The 19,899-nt window shown below is 36.4% G+C and overlaps 1 protein-coding gene across 8 annotated transcripts in view; it reads left to right on the forward strand.

Moving 5' to 3' along the window:
- Positions 1-19,899, forward strand: part of SON (SON DNA and RNA binding protein) — a 37,985-nt gene continuing 18,086 nt past the window's right edge. For 4 of the 8 annotated variants that reach the window (XR_014175171.1, XR_014175172.1, XR_014175173.1 and 1 more), the window contains exons 1-6: positions 6-188; positions 2,956-3,122; positions 5,820-13,196; positions 14,976-15,139; positions 15,984-16,127; positions 18,058-18,240. Coding sequence is in view for 3 of the 8 variants with exons in the window: in XM_081950390.1 (XP_081806516.1) it covers positions 109-188; positions 2,956-3,122; positions 5,820-13,196; positions 14,976-15,139; positions 15,984-16,127; positions 18,058-18,240 (8,115 nt within the window). In the remaining 5 variants the exon portion in view is untranslated. Of the gene's footprint in view, positions 189-2,955; positions 3,123-5,819; positions 13,197-14,975; positions 15,140-15,983; positions 16,128-18,057; positions 18,241-19,899 lie in introns of all 8 variants that reach the window. The other 4 variants (XR_014175169.1, XR_014175170.1, XM_081950389.1 and 1 more) reach the window with 3 other exon arrangements.

Consider the following 19,899-nt stretch of genomic DNA (forward strand, 5'->3'; position numbering starts at 1 on the left):
AAGGAAGAGGCAGGAAAGAGCTTCATCTTCTTCCGGCGTTGCATTGTAGAGCGCAGGCGGATCTGCGTCTCGAGGACAGAGAGGGGGTTTGTGCCGCGCAAGGCTGTCATGGCGACTAACATCGAGCAAATCTTTCGTTCTTTCGTCGTTACCAAGTTCCGGGAGATCCAGGAGCAGCAATTCGGCAGGTAAATCGGGAGAGGAGTGGGCTTTATATTGCCTGGGAGCAGGTAGATTCGGGCAGCGGGTAAGCGGAGTAACGGATGAAGCGGATGGAGTGGGGGAGGGGTTGGCCGAGAGACCGGAAGGGGCATCGAGGGGGACACAGCTGTGCGAGAATGAGGCCGAGGGCAAATTTAGTCGGCGTATCGATTTGAATTAGTCACGGAAAAAACTATGGGAGAGAAATTGGGCCTCCCTAAGATGGAAAAGGTGCCGAGTGGAGGGGGAGTCAGACGGTTGGAGGAGAGAAGCCGACATATGCGGCCTGGTAGTTGGATTGGCGTCGCAAAGAATGTCAATCCTTCGTTATTTGAAATTTCGAAATCGGATCGTTGGAAGCATTCAGTGGATTTCAGACCTTGAAAGCGGATTTTAAACCCTGGGACTGTCTAATTGCCTCCTACCCCCCCCCCCCCCAAATTACTGTACATCATCGAATGTTTTAAAAAGTTGACGTGTTCAAGAAAGGTGCTTATTTGGTATCCGTTCCCGGGAATGAGAAAGGGACGAGCGTTACAGGGAAATACACTGATAAATGCAGTTCACTGTTCGTAGAAAATTGTAGAATAACTCAAAGCATAGCTTGAAATCAATTTGCCAAGGATGCCTTTTTGAATTTTTTTTGAAATGTTTGATTATTTGAAAGTAAAGTTAAACATTTTTAAAATGGTTATGAAACTACCATGCTTAAGAATATCAACGAAAGATTGTCCAACTAATTTTACCTATTGGATTACTTATAAAATTTATAATATTCTTTATTGATAAAACTATGTTTTGTTATATTACTTAGTTACCATAGAATCAGTGTTGGCTCCTGGTGACTGACTGGATGAGTCCTTGAGACAAGAGTTCAGAAGTGGCTCCCCATTGCTATCTTTCTATTAGTGGTGGTCCCAAGTCACTCAGCTGCCTTTCGTGCCTAAGGCAGGACTAGAACTCAATCTTCTAGTTTCTAGCCTGATGCCTTAACCACTAGACCAAATTTGCCTCTATTTTTATTTTATTTACTTGTATTTACTTCATTATTACTACTATATATGCTACTGATGTAGACCTATTGGACAAGATGGATAATAGGGATTTATTTGGCAATGCTAATTGTTTAAAACACCAAATTCCGATTATAGAGGCACTAAATAAAACACCACATGTCAGAAGAAAGTATTCTTAATACAAGAGGGTTTTGTCAAGAAGTTACGTCAATAAGCTAGTATAAAAGATATAGATATTCTTTAAATTTTATAATTTGGCAATTGCAACAAAAGATGCAAATTGGCAATGCACTTCTATAGCAGTAAACAAATGTTTACATTTTAATTGTTGTGTCTGTAGTTTACTATCTTAAATTCTGTTCTTTGGAAGACAGTAGCTTAAATGTAAATATGTTCTAGATTTTGGAGTCAGTTTTACTACCTAAATCAGCATTCTGTGTGAATGAAGAACTAATATTGAGATTTCTACCCTAAGTGGTTGCATTAAACATAATGTAAACTTCCAAAGAATATGAGCTTGCAGAGTGAACTCATTGTAGGTCCAAGTGTACTTTCTTCAGCATATATTTTCAGTATTGTAGCCAGGAACAAATATTGAAATAGGCTGAATGATGTAGCAACTCTAAAACTTTGTTTTTTAAAAAAAGCACTCCATGTATCTGTGAAATATAACATGAATTCCATTAAAATTTATAACCAATGTATGGCAGGGGAAATAGATTAAAAATAGTCTTTCTTTTTAATGAGGTGTCCTTCATTAAAATACTTAGTTCATCTTGGAAACACTGTCTGATGCTGTTTACTTTTAATGTTAGTAGACCTTTATCTTCATATATTTCAACGACATCAGTCCCTTTGAACTAGCATCCCAACTGTGTTCAAATTCCATTGAAAATATGCATTGAGATGCTTGCCAGTATACAAAATAATTCTTATAAATATTTCTTTCATTTTCATGAAACAAATGCAACTCAAGTTTACTTTAGTTAGGGTAAAAATATCAGATCATATCTGATAACTACAAAAAAAGGATGTTATATTCTGGAAAGGAATATAATTATCAACAAATTTGCACTTGAAAGGATCACTCAATTTTTTATGTCCCCCAATGTTGATTTGTAAATGGCTTTTATTTACCTATATCAGTTCAGTGTACATGGCTGAAAAACATATATACATAGTTAGGCAAAAATACAATGCCTTTGTTTCAAGTGGTAACATCAGAAGAACAAATAGCACTGAAGATTTGATAACCTATAGTAGGAGATAGCACTAAAAAATTAGGCTCAAGATTATGCAGACTTTATTTCAGATGCTTAATTGTAAGTTTGATTAAAAATATCAGATGTAAATACTATTTTCTGCAAGGAAATTTATGTCCTCCCACTTTTTAATCTAGTCTTCTGAGTAAATATATGGCACAATGCCTGTCATTCTTGTTTCATCTGTTAAAAACATGGACATTGGACATTATTATAGGTAACATACATCAAAGGACATGTAATGTTCTATACATTTGACAAGTTATGACTTCATTGTTTTATTGTATTAAGCTTTTGTGATTATTACTTGTTGAACACTTTTCCTTTGTTAATTTCACTATGAAAATATTTTTTATATTTATACAGTTTTTGTCTATATGTGCAAATTTTGAACTAGTAAACATATAGGGTACATTTGACTGTTTTTTCTTGAAATATGTCTGATCTTGAGATTTTTAATTTTTTTTCTTGATTAGTGGAAAACTAGGAAATCAGCACAATGGTGAAATAAACACATCTGAACAAGTAAACTCCTCAGATGATACAAATCAATCTATAGAAAGTCTTCAAAATGATTCACTAGTGCAGAAGATAGAACAAGTATTATCAGAAGTGTTGGGTACTGAGCCACGGTACAAATCAGGTAAATTAAAAAAACATTTTAAGATCAGTTTATAATTTTATTTATATCTATGTCTTTAAAATAGATAACGCTTGCAAAATAGTATGTCATGTCCAGAATGCATACACTTAATATAGCCTTCTGGAGAAGAATAATGTACTGTTTTGCAAAATGTGTTTTTTATACTGTTTTCTGTACCATTTGCTACCGTGTTTCCCCGAAAATAAGACATTCTTTTTTTTTATCCCTGAAATACACGCTTGGCCTTATTTTTGGGGAGGTCTTATTATTTTTGAGATGCAGGAGGCGGTGAGCATGGTCACCTCATAGCTGCTGCTGCGTTGCAATATTTTCGGGGAGGGCTTATTTTAGTGCATACGTTCAAAAGCTTGATTGGGCTTATTATCCAGGGAGGTCTTATTTTGGGGGAAATAGGGTATGTAAGGATGGATTAAATTGAAATTTAGAGAAAATAGTTGTATCAATTTTGTATATTGTTTGTAATTTATATAAATTAACGTAGCATAAGTATAAATGGTTATTTAATGTGTTCTAAAGCAATATTTTAAATTGTAATAATTTATAGTAGAGTTCTATGCTATAAAGAAGGTGAGGGAAGATTTTGTCTTCAAACATTTTACCTATTGTTGATATAGGATCACCCTCCCCTTCGTTTGGGAAAAAAATAAGGATTTTTTCTTTGGGCATAGAGAACAAAATATTTGAGTTATTCTGTCCACGAAAACACAAAATACTATTTCCATTAATTTGTCAGGTGTAGAACAGTTGACTTTTTTCCAACAAAGTGCATTGTCTTGTTTTTTTGATGGTTAATAAGCAGCATTTCAGCTTTACAAAAGACCAATATGGATTTCTGTGGTTTTCTAATGTCCACATATTGCTGAATAACCGGATATGTTAAAATTGGAATCCGTCTGCCAAAAGAAGATGAAAATTTAGGTTAGAAAGAACATGATCTAATTAATATATAAATTAAAAAGAAATTGAGCAAAAATGCCTCTACGTTATGGTGAAGATAAACTCCATAAACCTAAAGCATAAATGAATATGCTATAAAGGAATCAGTAAATACTTGTAGTCCTTGACTTACAACAGTTCAGTTAGTGACCATTTGAAGTTACAACAGCACTGAAAAAAGTGACATAACTATTTTTCATGCTCATCACTGTTGCAGCATCCCCATGGTCACATGGTCAAAATTCAGCCACTTGGCAACAGACTCATTTTTTAAAAAAAATTTATTTACAAACATACAAAATACATACACACAGAGAACTTAGACGTACACTACATTTACACAATACAGTACAAACAGGGACTTCCTGTTCTTTCTAATGGCAATTTCAAATCGATAACAATTCCCTTATGTTATTTCCCTTTCTAATATATTTCATTTGCGTTTCACCATTTTTAACTCTTATTTTACTCATCTATCTGCTATATTGGGTGATTACCTCTAATTCTATCTATCTATCTATCTATCTCTAACTCTATATCTATCCATCCATCCATAATATGTGTGTGTGTGTGTGTGTGTTGCATTTGTGCTGATAAATAAATAAAGGGAGACTAGTATGGATCTATTTCAAGCTATTTAGCTCTCATCAGCTAACCATACTTTACTGGGAATCGAGCTAGCTGATGAGAGCTAAATAGCTTTAAATAGATCTATACTAGTCTCCCTTTAATTATTTATCAGCACAAATGCAACACAAATGTAACAAAGGCAACATAAAAAATGGCTTTCTGCCTGGATGGCTCCTATGATGAGCCGAAAGACAGAAAAAGGGAAGCAGTATCCTCCCTCCCATATTTGGGCATACCAGGGATTGTGAGACACACACACACACACACACACGTTAATTCTCCTTAACTTCTATTTTTGGGCTTTATTGGCTTCTTTCATTGATCCTTTCTTTCTTTCCTCCATCCACCTATACCATTTTTCCCATATCTGATAATATTCTGTTTCTTCTTTTCCCTGGATTTCTTTTGTTAATTTATCCATTTCGGCACAGTCCATAACCTTTCTTAATATTTCATCTTCGCTTGATATCAATTTATTTTTCCATTTCTGAGCGAAGGCAATCGCCACCGCCGTAATTATGTGTAAAATTAAATACTGGATTTCTTGTTTATATTTCGTTGTCATTATTCCTAGTAAAAAAACTTCTGGTTTCCAATCAATTTCGACTCCTGTTATTGATTCTAGCCATTTTAAATTCTTTTCCAATACTTTTTAGCCTCCTCACTGACTGACTCATATTTATGAAGGTTGCAATATCCCAAGGTCATGTGATCAACATTCGTGACTTTCTGATAAGCAAAGTCAATTTGAAAACCAGGTTCATTTAACACCCATGTTACTAAAAAACTGCAGTGATTCACTTAACAACTGTGGGAGGGAAAGTCGTAAAATAGGGCAAAATTAATAATTTTCTCACTTAGCAACAGAAATTTTGGGCTCAATTATGGTCGTATGTTGAGGACTACCTATATAGGACCTTAGCTCTTTGGAAATTCATGGTATTTATCAGTATTCTTAATAAAAGTTGCTTGTTGACTCCTATAACCTGGCAATTCCAGCAAACATAGAAAAGTTGCTTGTTGGTTAGTCTTATAAAATTTAGGCTTTGATTTTTGTACATCTTTATGTCAGTTTTTGTTTTAAATTTTAACCAAAATATCTTTTTAAAGGGGATGGAGATGATATCGAAAGGACTAATTCACACTCCATTAAGAGAGGCTTATCTGAAGATGTGCAAGATGAAATTCCAAGGAAAAAGTCTAAGAAGGACAAGAAACATAAAGATAAAAAGAAAAAGAAAAAACGAAAGAAGGAAAAAAAAGAGAAGAAATATAAAAAACATGCCAAAGAAACAGATGTTCAGCAACTTATTTCTCAGTCAAATCTAGAAAATTCAGGTTCTCTCTTAAGTGCAGAAAATGATATAGATACACACTCCGAGTCTACCTTGAAAGAAGTTTCTACTTTGATGAATGAAAAAACTGTGTATGAAAATCTAAACTCAACTATGTTGAATAATATGCTTAGTTCAGATACCAGCAAACTGGATACATTAGAATCTGAAGAAGATTCTACTTTAATAAATATTCAGGAGGTCAGTGAAGTCATGCTTACAAATGAAAAAGAATTGGAAGATGACAGTTACCATCGTAATGTAACTGTAAATATATGCCCAGAGGATAAATGTTTAAGTGATGCTATTTGCACAGTTGTAGAAAGTGTGTCGGATATAAGTGAAGTAGAACAAGCCAAGTTAATGTTGGAGACAACAGATCAAGAAAACATTCCTGAAAGCAGCCCATATTGTGTAAGAGGGGAACCAGAACAATTGGAAACCAGGCTGGAATCTACTGCAATGAAAGTAACATGTGTAAGTTCAGTTATAGAGTCTGTGCCTTCAAAAAATTTGAAAGAAACAGTATCCACATCTTTTGAACCAACTGGCTATAAATTTATGACTCTCCCTTTGGAATCAAATGCAGAAGCTAAAGATTCAGTAACAACTTTAGGATTTTTAGCTATGGTGGTAGGAAAAGATTTTGAAGCAACTTCAGAATTTTTAAATACTGCAAAAGTGAAAGCTTCAGAAAGAAGTCCTAAACATTCCAGTAGAAAAAGTGATCCGGTGCATTTTTCTGAGAAAACACTCACAATGAAAGATTTGCACAAACCACAACAGTTTGGAACCGAACGGAAAGATTTGGAAACTGCTCCAGAAGCTATCCATACAGTCCCTGAAAAGGATACTGCACAAGCTGTGGTAATTCAGCTGAAACCTCAGCAAGAAGTTTCAGAATTTGATGCACAAAAATATAGAGCAAACCTTGGTACAGAGATTCCAAAAGAGATAAAGGAATTAAGAGAAACTGCTACCCTCATGACAGGACTGAGTGAATCAGAAAAAAATACAGCATATCTTCCAATCCAAAAAGGTGCAACAGCTTTACAAAAAGCATCACTGTTAGAAAATAAGACTAGAATTGATTCAGAAGAACATCTTTCAGTTGTTGTATTGGAAAAAACAAATTTAGAAGTTAGTTCTGAGTTTTCGCAAATCGACACAAAACGTTTAAAAGCAAAATCTGTTGGTGTAACAGAATCAGAAAATTGGAAATCTGCTCCAGAATCTTCTAAAGCAAGCAATTTAGAATGCGTCCAGGAATTTGAGAAGGCTGAACAGATTAATTATTTGGAAACTTCATTAGAAACTGTAATAGAAAATAGAGGAAACTCTAAAATCATTCAACATTCTCTGGAGCTGTTTAATGTGAAAGTTCCTGAAAATGCTTCACAATTAAAAGATGTGAATATTTCAGAAACAATAATACAAACAGAGGTTGGGAAAATACAAAATCTGGAAAGTTCAAAACATGTAGATCTAAGAAATAAAGAAAACAAGAATGCAGAGAAGTTGAAAAATATTCCAGAATCTTTGATGCTTGCAAACAATTTAGAAAATTCCTCTTCAGAGTTGCAGTGCATAGAAGAAATTAAAATAGTGAAGGAAACTTCTCAATCTAATGTGGAGGCACACAAAAAAGATTTCAAAACTGGTCTTGAACCTGAAGAGAGAGATGTGGATTCTGGTTCAGGATCCCTGCAGATGATATTTGCAAACTATTCAGAACATAATCTAGAACTTTATACAGAAACTGAAGGTATGGCGTTGAAAAATTCAGATGCAGTTTTGAAATCATTGCATAAGTCGAATAGTGACAAGTTTGAACCACCATGTGCCAAGGAAATCAGATATGTTAAAAGTACAGAACCTGAAGCAGTGACTGAAACAGCAAATGATTTACAGGAAAACTTAAAATCATTGCAAAGACATGTAAAAAATGTGGAAACTGCATCAAAATCAATTGCATTACCAACTGTGACATACATGGAGACACTTGAAGGTACTTCCAATCAGAAACAAAGTGAAACCGAATCTCATTTTGTGCCAGTAATAGAGCAGAAATGTTTTGATTCCACTGTAAAGAAGAACCAAAGTAGTTCATATACAACAGATTTGGGACTTATATCAAGAAGTAAGGAATTAATTGAAACAAACTCCAGTAAAATAGGAGAAAGTGAGTCATTAGGTAAGAGTCAAGGTCCATTATTCATTTCAAAATCATTGCATGAAATTGATGTAATAAGTTCAGAAAAAAGTAATCCAGAATTTAAAGAGAGAGCGGTAGTACAAGACTTAAAAGAACCTGGAAAATCTTTGGGAGCTGCAATTGATCCTAAGGAATTTTTTAAATTGAAGAATTTAGTATTGGTTGAATCAAAAGATGATTTTCCATTTGTCACTACTATGAAACAATTTGAATCAGTTTCAGAATCTCTTGAACATAATCAAGAACAATTAGAGCACACAAGGACACAAATTCGGAAAGAATGTTTAGATTCTGTCCCTGATTTAGGTGTTAAATGTGCAAGAACAAGTTCAAAGATTCTGTATATAGATGAATTTAATATTCAGAAGAACAAGAAATTGGAAGAAAAAATAGAAACTACAGAATTAATGGAAGCACCCGAACCTCTGCATTTGGCAGAGAGAGATCTGATTGTTCTTACGTCTGATTCTGGAACTAAAGTTTCAGACTATGGTCCAGAAACTGTGTACTTGGCAAAAACAAATTCAGAGACCATCCCAAAGTCTTATGAAATTCAAATGAAAGATTCAAAAATTTCAGAGTCTAAAACCATGAATATAAAAGAATTGAACATTGATTCAGAACCTTTGCTTCAAGCAGGTGTAGAAACTAAAGAATACATTCCAGGATGTAAATCAGTAGTATCATCAGATTTTACAGCAGAAACTCCCAGAAAAAGTGAAATGCTTCCAGGATCAAAAAATGTACCAAAGTTGCAAAACTCAAATGCTATACTCAGAAGTGAAGGATTGACACATGAACATTTGAAAACACCTCCAGCATCTGTATACAGAATAGATACTGAAGATCTAGAAATACCTCCCAAGTCTAAAGAATTGGATGTAACAGAAAAGCAAGATGTTCTAACATCTCTATTTGCCTCAGTGAAATCTACAGATGTATCAGAAGAAAGTTTTGAACATAATTACAGAACAGATACGAAACGGACAGAAGCAAGTCAGAAGTCAATTAATGTAGAGTTTATGGGTAAAGAAAAGATGAACGATGAACCTGTCCAGCCATCTAATGAGAATGATGCAAATGTTTCAAAACTATTTACATCTTCGAATCATGGTGTAAAGGCGCAAATTGTAGAAGAAAGATTATCAGTTGCTGACAAAGGAAGTGTTTCTGGAATAACTTCAGAATCAGGTACAGAATTATTATTAAAATGTTCTAGAGTTTCTGAAACTATAACAGGTCAAGAGAGAGAGAAGCTTGATACAACTCTGCCTGAAGTTTTGGTGGATGTCCAAGATTTGAAAGAAAGTCCTACTATTTTAGATGCACAAGAGATGAAGAATTTAAAAGCTAGTCAGAGAGAAAAATATACTAAGTCTCTTTATGTATTAGAATCCAGAGATGCAGCTGATGTATCACAGTCTGGGTCTAAAGTTGAACCAAAAGGTTTAAGTGCAACAATGAGCAATGAAAGGCTATCGGAAATAAAATATCCAGTGGCCACTGCAATAAAGAAACCAGAATTAACATCTTCAGAATCAGTTTCTATATTGAAAGTAACTGACAGTTCAAAAATCCCAGAGCTCAAAACTGCTCCAACATATTTAGGAGTAACTGGTTTCAAATCTTCTGACACAACTGCAGAGAGTTGTCCAGTAGAAATCATTGACTCTGACTCACAAATACAACAAGAAAACATTTTGAAAGTAAAAAATTTGGAATCTGCTTCAGAAATTAAATATGGGCTAGGAATACATCCATTCAAAATTTCTTCAGAATCTGAAAAAGTGACACAAGACCAACTATCAAAAGCTATTTCAAACATATTATCTTCAGGTAATCTGGAAAACCTAGAACAAATTTTGAAATATAGACGTGACCAGGAAAGAAAAGATTTAGAGTCTTCCCAATTTCATACCACAGTGGCCAAAGATTTAAAAGGAAGTCTTACATATGAAGAAATAATAGGTATTTCAGAGGTGACTACTCAAATTTTAAAAGTAAGAGATACTGGAGCAACTATATCAGCTACAGTTCCAGAAACAACTGAAAAGTGTAGTGAAAAATTTCTGGAAAGTGTAACTATGTCAGATATACAGACTGCCAATACAAATGTAGAACTAGACAATTTAATTAAAAAGTCACCTGACATTTCTACAGATATTAATAAATCAAAATCAAATTCAGGACTTACTGATAAAATGGAATTGAAATGTAACAATGCTTCAGAATCTGTACACATGAAAGAACTGGAAGATTTTGAAACAGTTACTGTATGCAAGTCTGTCATTGAAATAAAAAACCTCCAAGCTGTACAAACATCAGGAGAGAGAGAGCAAGTGGATTTTCAGGACCTCTCAAAATCAGTGTTACCTTTAAACACTCAGAATTTGGAAAGAAACTCAAATTTGCCACAACAAAAGATATTAGAAACATCTCTAGAACCCGTTAAAGATTTTGTATCAATTTCTGAATGTTCAAGTACAAAGGATATTGAACAGAATTTAAAAAGTGGATTTGTGGCAGAAGAGAAAGCTCAGGAATCAACCGTAGAACATGTGATATTAACGCAAGATAAGAGTGCAGTTGTAATTCCACAGTTCCCTTTAGAAATGAAAGATTCAGAAGCAACCTTAGAAACTGTATGTGTGGCAAACAGAAAAGACTTAGATGTACAGATTTTTTCGAAGGAGCAAACAACTATGAAACCTCTCTGTATGACAACAGAAGGCAATGTGGAAGTAAATCAACTGGAAACCATTGTGCTGGGAGATTCAGGGGAAGCTGTAAAGCCTGTGCACTTGGCAGAGAAAGAAGTCATCAAAGTGGGAGAATATATTGAGGCGAAAGATTCAGGAATAGTTGTTGAATCTGAGGTTATAATAAAGGATAAAGACTTGGAAGTTTCTCTTCAGGACTCTTCTTCAAAATATCAGGATTCAGATGCTACTCTGGATTCTTCAGACATAATTAAGGAAAGTGAAGGGAGTAATTTAAAAGACAAAAAAAGTGAAAAAATAAGTAGCAAAAGTAAAGATAAAAGTAAAAGTGGAAAAAAAGCCAAAAAAAGCAGATCAAAATCTCCTTCCAAGTCAAAAAAACGTAAAAAGAAATCTAGATCACGTTCTACTTCTAGACATGTATCTAGAAGAGCACGCTCTAGAAGCAAAAATGATTCCAGTTCCAAGAGAAAGCACTCCACTTCACGTCATAAATCTAGATCAAAATCTGTTGATAAAAAAGAAGAAAAAGAATCTTCATTAAGATCTAGACGAAGACGTTCACGAACCTCTGATCGTCTTAAATCCAGATCTAAATCTCCTGATAGAAGAGAAACTTCAATAAGATCAAGACGTAGACGATCCAGATCATCTGATCACAAGTCTAGATCCAAATCAGTTGAAAAAAGAGATTCAGCTAGGAGAAGACGAAGGTCTTCTGACAATCGCAGATCTAGATCAAGATCAGTTGATAGAAGAGAAACTTTGACAAGATCAAGGAAGAAACGCTCCAGATCTTCTGACCATCATAAATCTAGATCACGATCAAGTGATAAAAGAGAGACCTCTGTGAGAACAAGGCGAAGGCGATCTCAGTCTTCTGATCGTAGATCTAGATCCAAATCTTTTGATAGAAGAGACTCTTCAGTAAGAACACGGAGAAGGCGATCTAGATCTTCTGATAATCCCAAATCTAGGTCAAGATCTCCTGATGACAAGAGAGAGCTTTCAGTGAGAAGAAGGGGGAGAAGATCACGTACCCCTGAAATCCACAAATCTAGGTCTAGATCTGTTGACAGAAGGGAGATTTCAGGGAGAGGAAGGCGAAGGCGATCCAGATCCTCTGATAATCGTAAGTCAAGATCCAGATCAGTTGACAAAAGAGACAGTTCACTGAGGATAAGACGAAGGCGATCCAGGTCTTCTGATAACCGCAGATCAAAGTCCAAATCTGTTGACAAAAGGGAGACTTCAGTGAGGATGAAACGAAGGCGGTCTGTGTCCTCTGATCGCAAATCCAGATCCAGATCTGTTGATAAGAGAGACACTTCAGCTAGATCAAAAAGAAGACGTTCTAGGTCTTCTGATAATCGCAAATCTAGATCCAAATCTGTTGAGAACACAGAAACTGCAGCAAAATCAAAAAGGCGATCTAAATCTACTGATCATAAGTCCAGAACAAAATCAGTTGAAAAGAGGGAGTCAACCTTAAATTCTAGACATAGACGATCTAGGTCAACAGATCAGCCAAGGTCTAAATCAAAATCTAGATCAAAGTCTTCTGAAAGAAAAAAAGACAAAGATTCTGTGGATGAATCAGGAAAACGCTCTAAATACAGATCAAAGTCTAAGTCCCTTGAGAAAACAGATGGAACTGAGTCTTTGGAAGCAACTTTGAATAATCGAGAAAAATCACCTGAGCAGCACAAATCTAAATCTAGGTCTAGGTCTAAATCTATAGATAAAACAGGAGAGAAAGAACGCTTGAGAAGATCAAGAAGTAAAGGTTCCAAGTCCCCAGAATCTAGGTCTCGTAAACGTAGAACAGTATCAAGGTCTAGAAGAAATCGTTCACGATCATTAACACGGAAGAGAACAAGATCTAAATCTGATCATAGATCACAGTCACGCTCTCGAAGTCGTTCACAATCACGTTCAAGACGGAGGAGGACTAGATCAAGATCGGTATCAAGACAGCGATCTTTGTCAAGGAAAAGACATAGACGATCTCGGAGAAATCGATCAAGATCAACTGAGAGGAGAAGAAGAAGATCCGATTCAAGAGACAGTTACAGAATATCTCTCAGGTTACGGTCCAGAAGTCGAACACCTGTCCGCCTGCGATGTTCTACAGGAAGAAGAAGAAGTACTAGTAAATCACCGGATCATCGACGGTCTAGATCTTCAAGCAGATCACCAAAACGTCTCACTGACTTGGGTAAGCAATGTTTCCTCTTGCTAGATAAAACTATCTTGATTATTTTAGCATTCATATATTCATTTCACATTATGAATGCATTCAAAGCTATTCCCCGCCCTTCAGAAATTTCTTGGAGGAGAAACAAAACATCTTTAAGGAAAAACAAAATCCAGTTGCCTTTTGAAAAAGCACCTTTGGGTTCCACAGTTTTAAGTTTTACATTGCATTTATATGCATCTTGATGCTGATTAGTATTAGAAGAAAAATATCCAAGATGACCAGAAAGGGCAGGAAGACTTGGAAGACAAAAGATAATTCATTAATTACTATAAGTGGCTGGAGCTTGAGGCTCATGGTTTAATTAGGGCATTGGTCGGAACCCTGACAAGTCTTTCATCCCTTATAATTGCCGCCAGCCAATATGATGCCTTCAAATATCTTGGCTAGGTGGCATTATACATTTTTCTTAGTTTTTTCTATATTATTAATTTATAATGTAAAATACAATAGAAAATTGGAAAATAACAGGGAAATGGGAAGGGAAACGTAGGGCAGCGATAGCGAACCTTTTTTGGCTCGAGTGCCATAAGTGGGGGGGCACAGGGGGGTAGTGTGCGAGCGTGCCACACCCATAATGCAATGCGTGACCCCCCCAGTGCGCATGCATGCACTATAGGCGCGACCCCCCATTTTTTGCATGCTTTTTTTGCCCTCCCCGGGCTCCAGAGGCTTTATAGGAGCCTGGAGGGCAAACACAGCCTCCCCCGCCACTCCGGAAGTCCTCTGGAGGCTTGAGGGACCTTCAGGATGCTTTCCTGAAGCCTCTGGAGCAGTCAAAACGAACCTCCTGAGCAAACCGGAAGTGACTTCTGGTTTGCTCGGAGGGTCGTTTTGAGCACTCCGAAGGCTTGAGGGACCTTCAGGACGCTTCCCTGAAGCCTCCAGACCAGTCAAAACGACCCTCCGAGCAAACCAGAAGTGACTTCCGGTTTGCTCGGAGGGTCGTTTTGAGCGCTCCGAAGGCTTCAGGGACCTTCAGGACGCTTCCCTAAAGCCTACGGAGCAGTCAAAATGAACCTCAGAGCAAACCGGAAGTCCGTTCCCCAACTTCCGGTTTGCCCGTAGGACTGTTTTTTTGCGCTCCGGAGGCTTCATGCCCTCGCGTGCCCTGACAAATGGCTCTGCGTGCCCCCTGTGGCACGCATGCCATAGGTTTGCCATCAGTGGTGTAGGGCAAACGGGAAAAAAGGTGTTGATTTCTGATTTCTCTTTGGTGTAGTAGACTAGGACAATAACATCAAACCTCAACTTTATACTTTTAACATAATATAAACTAGCCATTTCTATAACTACAAGCCTTAAAACCAGCCTTTTAGTCAATATGTCACCATCCTGAGAGGTCCTATTCCTAATAAGCATTGTTGTTTTCTGTGTGTTTATTTTAAAACTTGCTAAAAACCCAAACTAATTTAATTTCCTCATCAAATATTCTATATTATTTTTTGGGTCTTGCAAAAATATAACCAAGTCATCAGCCCTCAATTTATAAATTTCCTTTTAAATATTTATACATGTTATTTTCTCATTTTGCCTAATAACTCTATTCAAAACTTATACCACCTGTTCTACTTTAACTGAACACCCAGACTTAACAACTGGCCTCTTAGGTGGGTAAGAATGCTAGAACAGATATTTGAAAAGAGGTAGACAATTGTTCAAGTTTCAAACCAGCATTCAAATTATATAAGTTTGCACCATGAGAGTGACAAAATATAAACAATTTCCTTTTTCTTGTAGATAAGGCACAATTGCTTGAAATAGCCAAGGCAAATGCAGCAGCAATGTGTGCTAAGGCTGGTGTTCCACTCCCACCAAATCTGTTGCCTGTTATAACTCCAGAGAAGAAGGAAGAGAAAGTTACTCAAAAGTCAGCAAAAGAAACAATATTGGAACTGACTGAGGTGAGAGGAACAAAATGAAACTGATGTATGAAAACTAGCTAGAGGTGTGCCAAAGTGTCAAATTTGAAGTGCCTTTAGGTGCAAACCGGTTGTTTTAAATATAAAATGGTCATTTTCTCAGGCAATTCCAAAATTTAAACAGAACAGAGCATCATGAATTTGAAATCATTTTGCATGCTGTCTTAACACTGATTTAATGAAAACAATTTGTGCTATATTTAGTTTTCAAAATAAAAAACATGCCCTGCTTGAAAAACATTAGATCTAGTACAAGGACACAAATAAGTAACGAACTGAGTCTGGGTTTTTTTTACTTGATTTGTGTATATGTCTGGGTGTGCTTTTGAGTCAGATTGATTCTTGGTGACTGATTAGATCATGAAGTTTTCTTGACAGATTTCAGAAGTGGCTCACCATTGCCTTCTTTCTAGAGTTGAGACGGTATGATAGTACCAAGGTCACCTGGCTGGCTTTGTGCCAAAGGTAGACTAGAATTAATGACCTCCCACTTTCTAGCCAGGTATCTTAACCCTTAGACCAAACTGGCTTTTACATGATAAGAATAATACAATTGCTTTGTTCTTTATCTGGGATAAAATTATGCATCCCTGTATTGTAGAAATAAACCAGTTAGCTCTCAAATTTACTAGATCACCTGGCTTTGTAACTCTAAATGGCAGTAAGAGCAGGCTTGGTTATAGTTTTAGTGGATGATTGTTCTGAGTCTAGTATTTTTAACTGTAATTGTCATATTTTAGGAAATGCCATTATATATATTTATCTCCCTGATCCTTTAATAATACTTATTTCATCATATACTATATAATGTTGATTTTATTTTCAGAAATGCAAGAAGATTGCCCAAAGCCAGGAAGATGATGTCATTGTAAATAAACCTCATGTTTCTGATGAAGAAGAAGAGGAACATCCTTTTATTAACCATCCATTTAAGCTGAATGAGCCCAAACCTATTTTCTTCAATTTAACTGTACGTATTGTAAAATCATTTGTAGCTGCATTTTGTTTCATTTAAGTACTTTTTACAAAACACTTAACTGACAAGGGGAATGCACAAGTATAATGTTTTATTAATTGCAGAGTAATACTAACAGTGCTATCAATACTTGTAATAAGCTATAGCTAGCATTTAGGCATATTCTGGGTTTTTAAATGGATTTCACCAACATTTTAAAAAGCAAAAGTGTATGTTCTAAGTGATGAAAAGATAGAGATTACATTACTCCCTTCAGATTACAGAACATTTAGTTAACACGCAGTAATATAGTTACACTATTGAGACAGTAGTGAACATTTGATTTATTTCATATAATTTATGGAACAAGAGCAGAATGGGAAAGATGAATTTCTAATACACACACAGGTCCCAGACTCCTCAAAAATTGTTTTGGAGATTTGGAATTGGATTGGAATTGTATTAAGCAAAGTTCTGTTAAAAAAATTAAAACTGTATTCATGACGTATTATTAGAAAGTTTACATGATGGTAAACGGGGTAAAATAAGGAGTTTAGCCAACTCAAATTTAAAATATCTTGACGGATACCTAGATTAAACTGTTTAACATTTTCTCAGCATCATTTCAAAATCTTTTTTAAAAATGCTTTTTATTAGAGATTTCAGCAATAGTAAAAGAAGATAATACAAATTAATATAAAAAAGAAAAGAATGATTTTTTTAAAATAAAAATAAATTGCTAAAAACAAATAGCATAATTACTGTATTTTTCGGACTATAAGACGTACCAAGATTTTAAAGAGGGAAATTAAAAAAAAAAGTTTGCACTCTGCAGGCCTTCCAAACCATCTGCACACCATGGCTTTTTTGTGAAAAACAGGGCATGCAGAGAGTTTGAGAGGCCTGCAAAGTGCTCCTGGGGGTGGGGTGGGGCCAAAAACAAGCAAAAATGGCCCATTTTTTGCAAAAAAAACCAACAGGGCATGCATAGTTTTCAGGAGGCTTGTAGAGTGCTTTGGGGGGGGGGGCTGTTTTCGCCAAAACGGCCCCAATTTTTGCAAAAAAACAAACAGGCTATACATGGGCTTTGGGAGGTTTGTAGAGAGGGCCTGGGGGGGGGGCAGAAACGAGCAAAAAACGGCCTGATTTTCACTCATTTTTGCCCTCCCCAGCTCCCAGGAGCACTTTGCAGGCCTTCCAAACCCTCTGCACGTCCATTTTCGTGAAGGGGACGGGTTTCAGGAGGCCAAAAATTCCTGTATAAGACACACCCAGATTTTCACCCTCTTTTTTTGGGGGGGGGGGAAAGGTGTGTCTTATACTCCGAAAAATACGGTAATATGCATTACAGTATGACCTATCATGAGTATCTAAATAAACTTGCTGTAAATCTTTCGAATGGATCAAGAAAAATGTGCCTTTGCCTATGATATTTGTTTTCATAACTTGGATGGCAAATACTCGTAGACAAACTTGTTTCCTATAATAATGAATTTATATTATATGGATTTTCCTTGAGTAGAATTCTTCTCATGAGAGTGTAATGGAAAAAGAAAAAAGAGGCTGTTTTTGCTTTTGGTGGGACTTTTTTCTGCATCACAGATTGTTGACAAAGTTGATGAAGAATTAATTCAAATATCACCATTTATTTCACTGCTTTCCCCCCTACTTTTGAAACATTTATTTTAAAAAAGTTTTATTTTGCTTTGTATCATGGACTTCGGAATGAGACATTATACATATGATTTGTGATAGTAGTAAACAATAAAAATGTGATAAAGTTATCTGGATTGTAAAACTTCAAAGTTGGAAACATGGTTTGTTGATCGTTCAGTTTGTCACATGTTTTGCCAATGCAATGCTAGGACTTCACTTATATGTGTATATGTCGTATGTGGGCTCATAATTGTAAGTCTCTTTACTCTTTCTCTCTCTCCTCTCAAAGACTCCTACAATAAAACCAACAGCTCCAAAAAATCAGGTAACTCTGACAAAAGAGTTTCCAGTTTCTTCAGGATCTCAACACAGGAAAAAAGAAGCAGATAGTGCATATGGGGAATGGGTTCCAGTTGAGAAGAACAAGGATGAGAACAAAGATGATGTGTTTCCTGATCCAGCCAATTTGGAGGTAAAAAGTTGAAAGAGACTGGAGATACTGGCTATAAATCTTCCATTAAATGTATAGGCATTAGATTATAATGTAGTGTGCAAGCTGAACAATTCTCAAGTATAGAACGATGTGCTGTTTTTAGATTGTTCACCTACTCCGGTCAAGTTGTCAAAATAATTATTTTAGTGATAGAAATTCCAAAGGAAAGTTGGAATATAAATTCCATTGTAGAAAATGTATGCTTTTATAAATAAGAAAAAGCAACCACCCCAATGTATATAATTTGGCAATTAGAATAGGCAATACATATTGTGTTGAAAAAAAATATTTATATGTCTGATTGTACAGTCAGATATTTACACTGGAGTTGGCATTTTTATTCAGGACCTGACATAGGCAGATGTTTGATGGTTTAAAGGTACTGCGGGATAAAAGTTGTTCAAAGTAGAGTTGCCTGTTGCAATTTACTGATGGTGATTTTGTCAATGCTGATGGTGTTCAAGTAGTACTCTAGAATGTTTTGGAATTGCACCTAAGACGGATATTACTAGTGATATTGTGTTGTGTCGTCCCCCCCCCCCCCCCAATCATTGTACAATCATTTGCAGGTCTTAATATTTTGTGATTTTCTCCATTTTTTAATCTTCTATTCTGCCGTCACTGGGTAGTGCAGGGTCCACTATCCAGATTCAACGTTGACCGGCTAGCTTTTGTTCTATTGTTAATTATTAATATAGTTGTAAATATATATTATTTCTACAATTTATTTATAGTGTTTTCAATATTGCTTATTTCTCAATCTATATTTGAATCATAACTCTAATACTAGGAAAATGTGTTCAAAAATTGAGTGTGTGTGTGTATAAACATGTACTGCACATGAAACACCTTTTGATTCTAGGTGGCTTTCAACCAACTAAATGCAATAAGATAAATCATTAACATTATTAACGTTAAAATTGACTTAAAATTAACAAACCTGACAAGGAAGGGAGCAAGATACCCGTATTTTTTGCCCTATAAGATGCTCCGGAATATAAGACGCACCCAATTTTAAAGGAGGAAAATCTAGAAAAAAAAGATTCTGAACCAAATACTGTAGTTATATATTTTATATCAACTGTATAAAGTTAACAGCAGTTTAACGCGCGTCCCCCTCCACTCGGAGCATCTGAGCTGGGCACCGTGTTATCCTGCTGCCCCTCCTCCTCCGCCATGCTTTTGAGAAGCCATGAGGCTTTTTTCCCCCCTGCTGCCCTCCGCCGCCTTCCTACTGGCTCCCGCCCGTGGCAGCGGCGGAGGTGCGTCCCCCTCCACTCGGAGCATCTGAGCTGGGCACTGCGTTACCCTGCTGCCCCCTCCTCCTCCGCTGTGCTTTTGAGAAGCCATGAGGCTTTTTCCCCCCTGCTACCCTCCGCCGCCTTCCTACTGGCTCCCGCGGCTCATGGCTCCTCAAAAGCACAGCAGAGGAGGAGGGGGCAGAGGTAACAGGGCTCAGCTCAGATGCTCCGAACAAAGGGGGAGGCGCTGCTGCCATGGGCGGGCGCGCCGGCGGGAGCTTTGGCGGGAGCTTTGGCGGCTTCACTTCTCACTGTCAGGAAATCTGCCGCAGCGTCGGGCAACAAATGTGGTGCTGTTAGAGGAGGAGGAGGCGGCAGCAGATATTCCAGTAGCGGC

Source organism: Natrix helvetica (genome assembly GCF_964273705.1).
Source record: "Natrix helvetica genome assembly, chromosome: 4".
Classification (NCBI taxonomy): Eukaryota; Metazoa; Chordata; class Lepidosauria; order Squamata; family Natricidae; genus Natrix; species Natrix helvetica.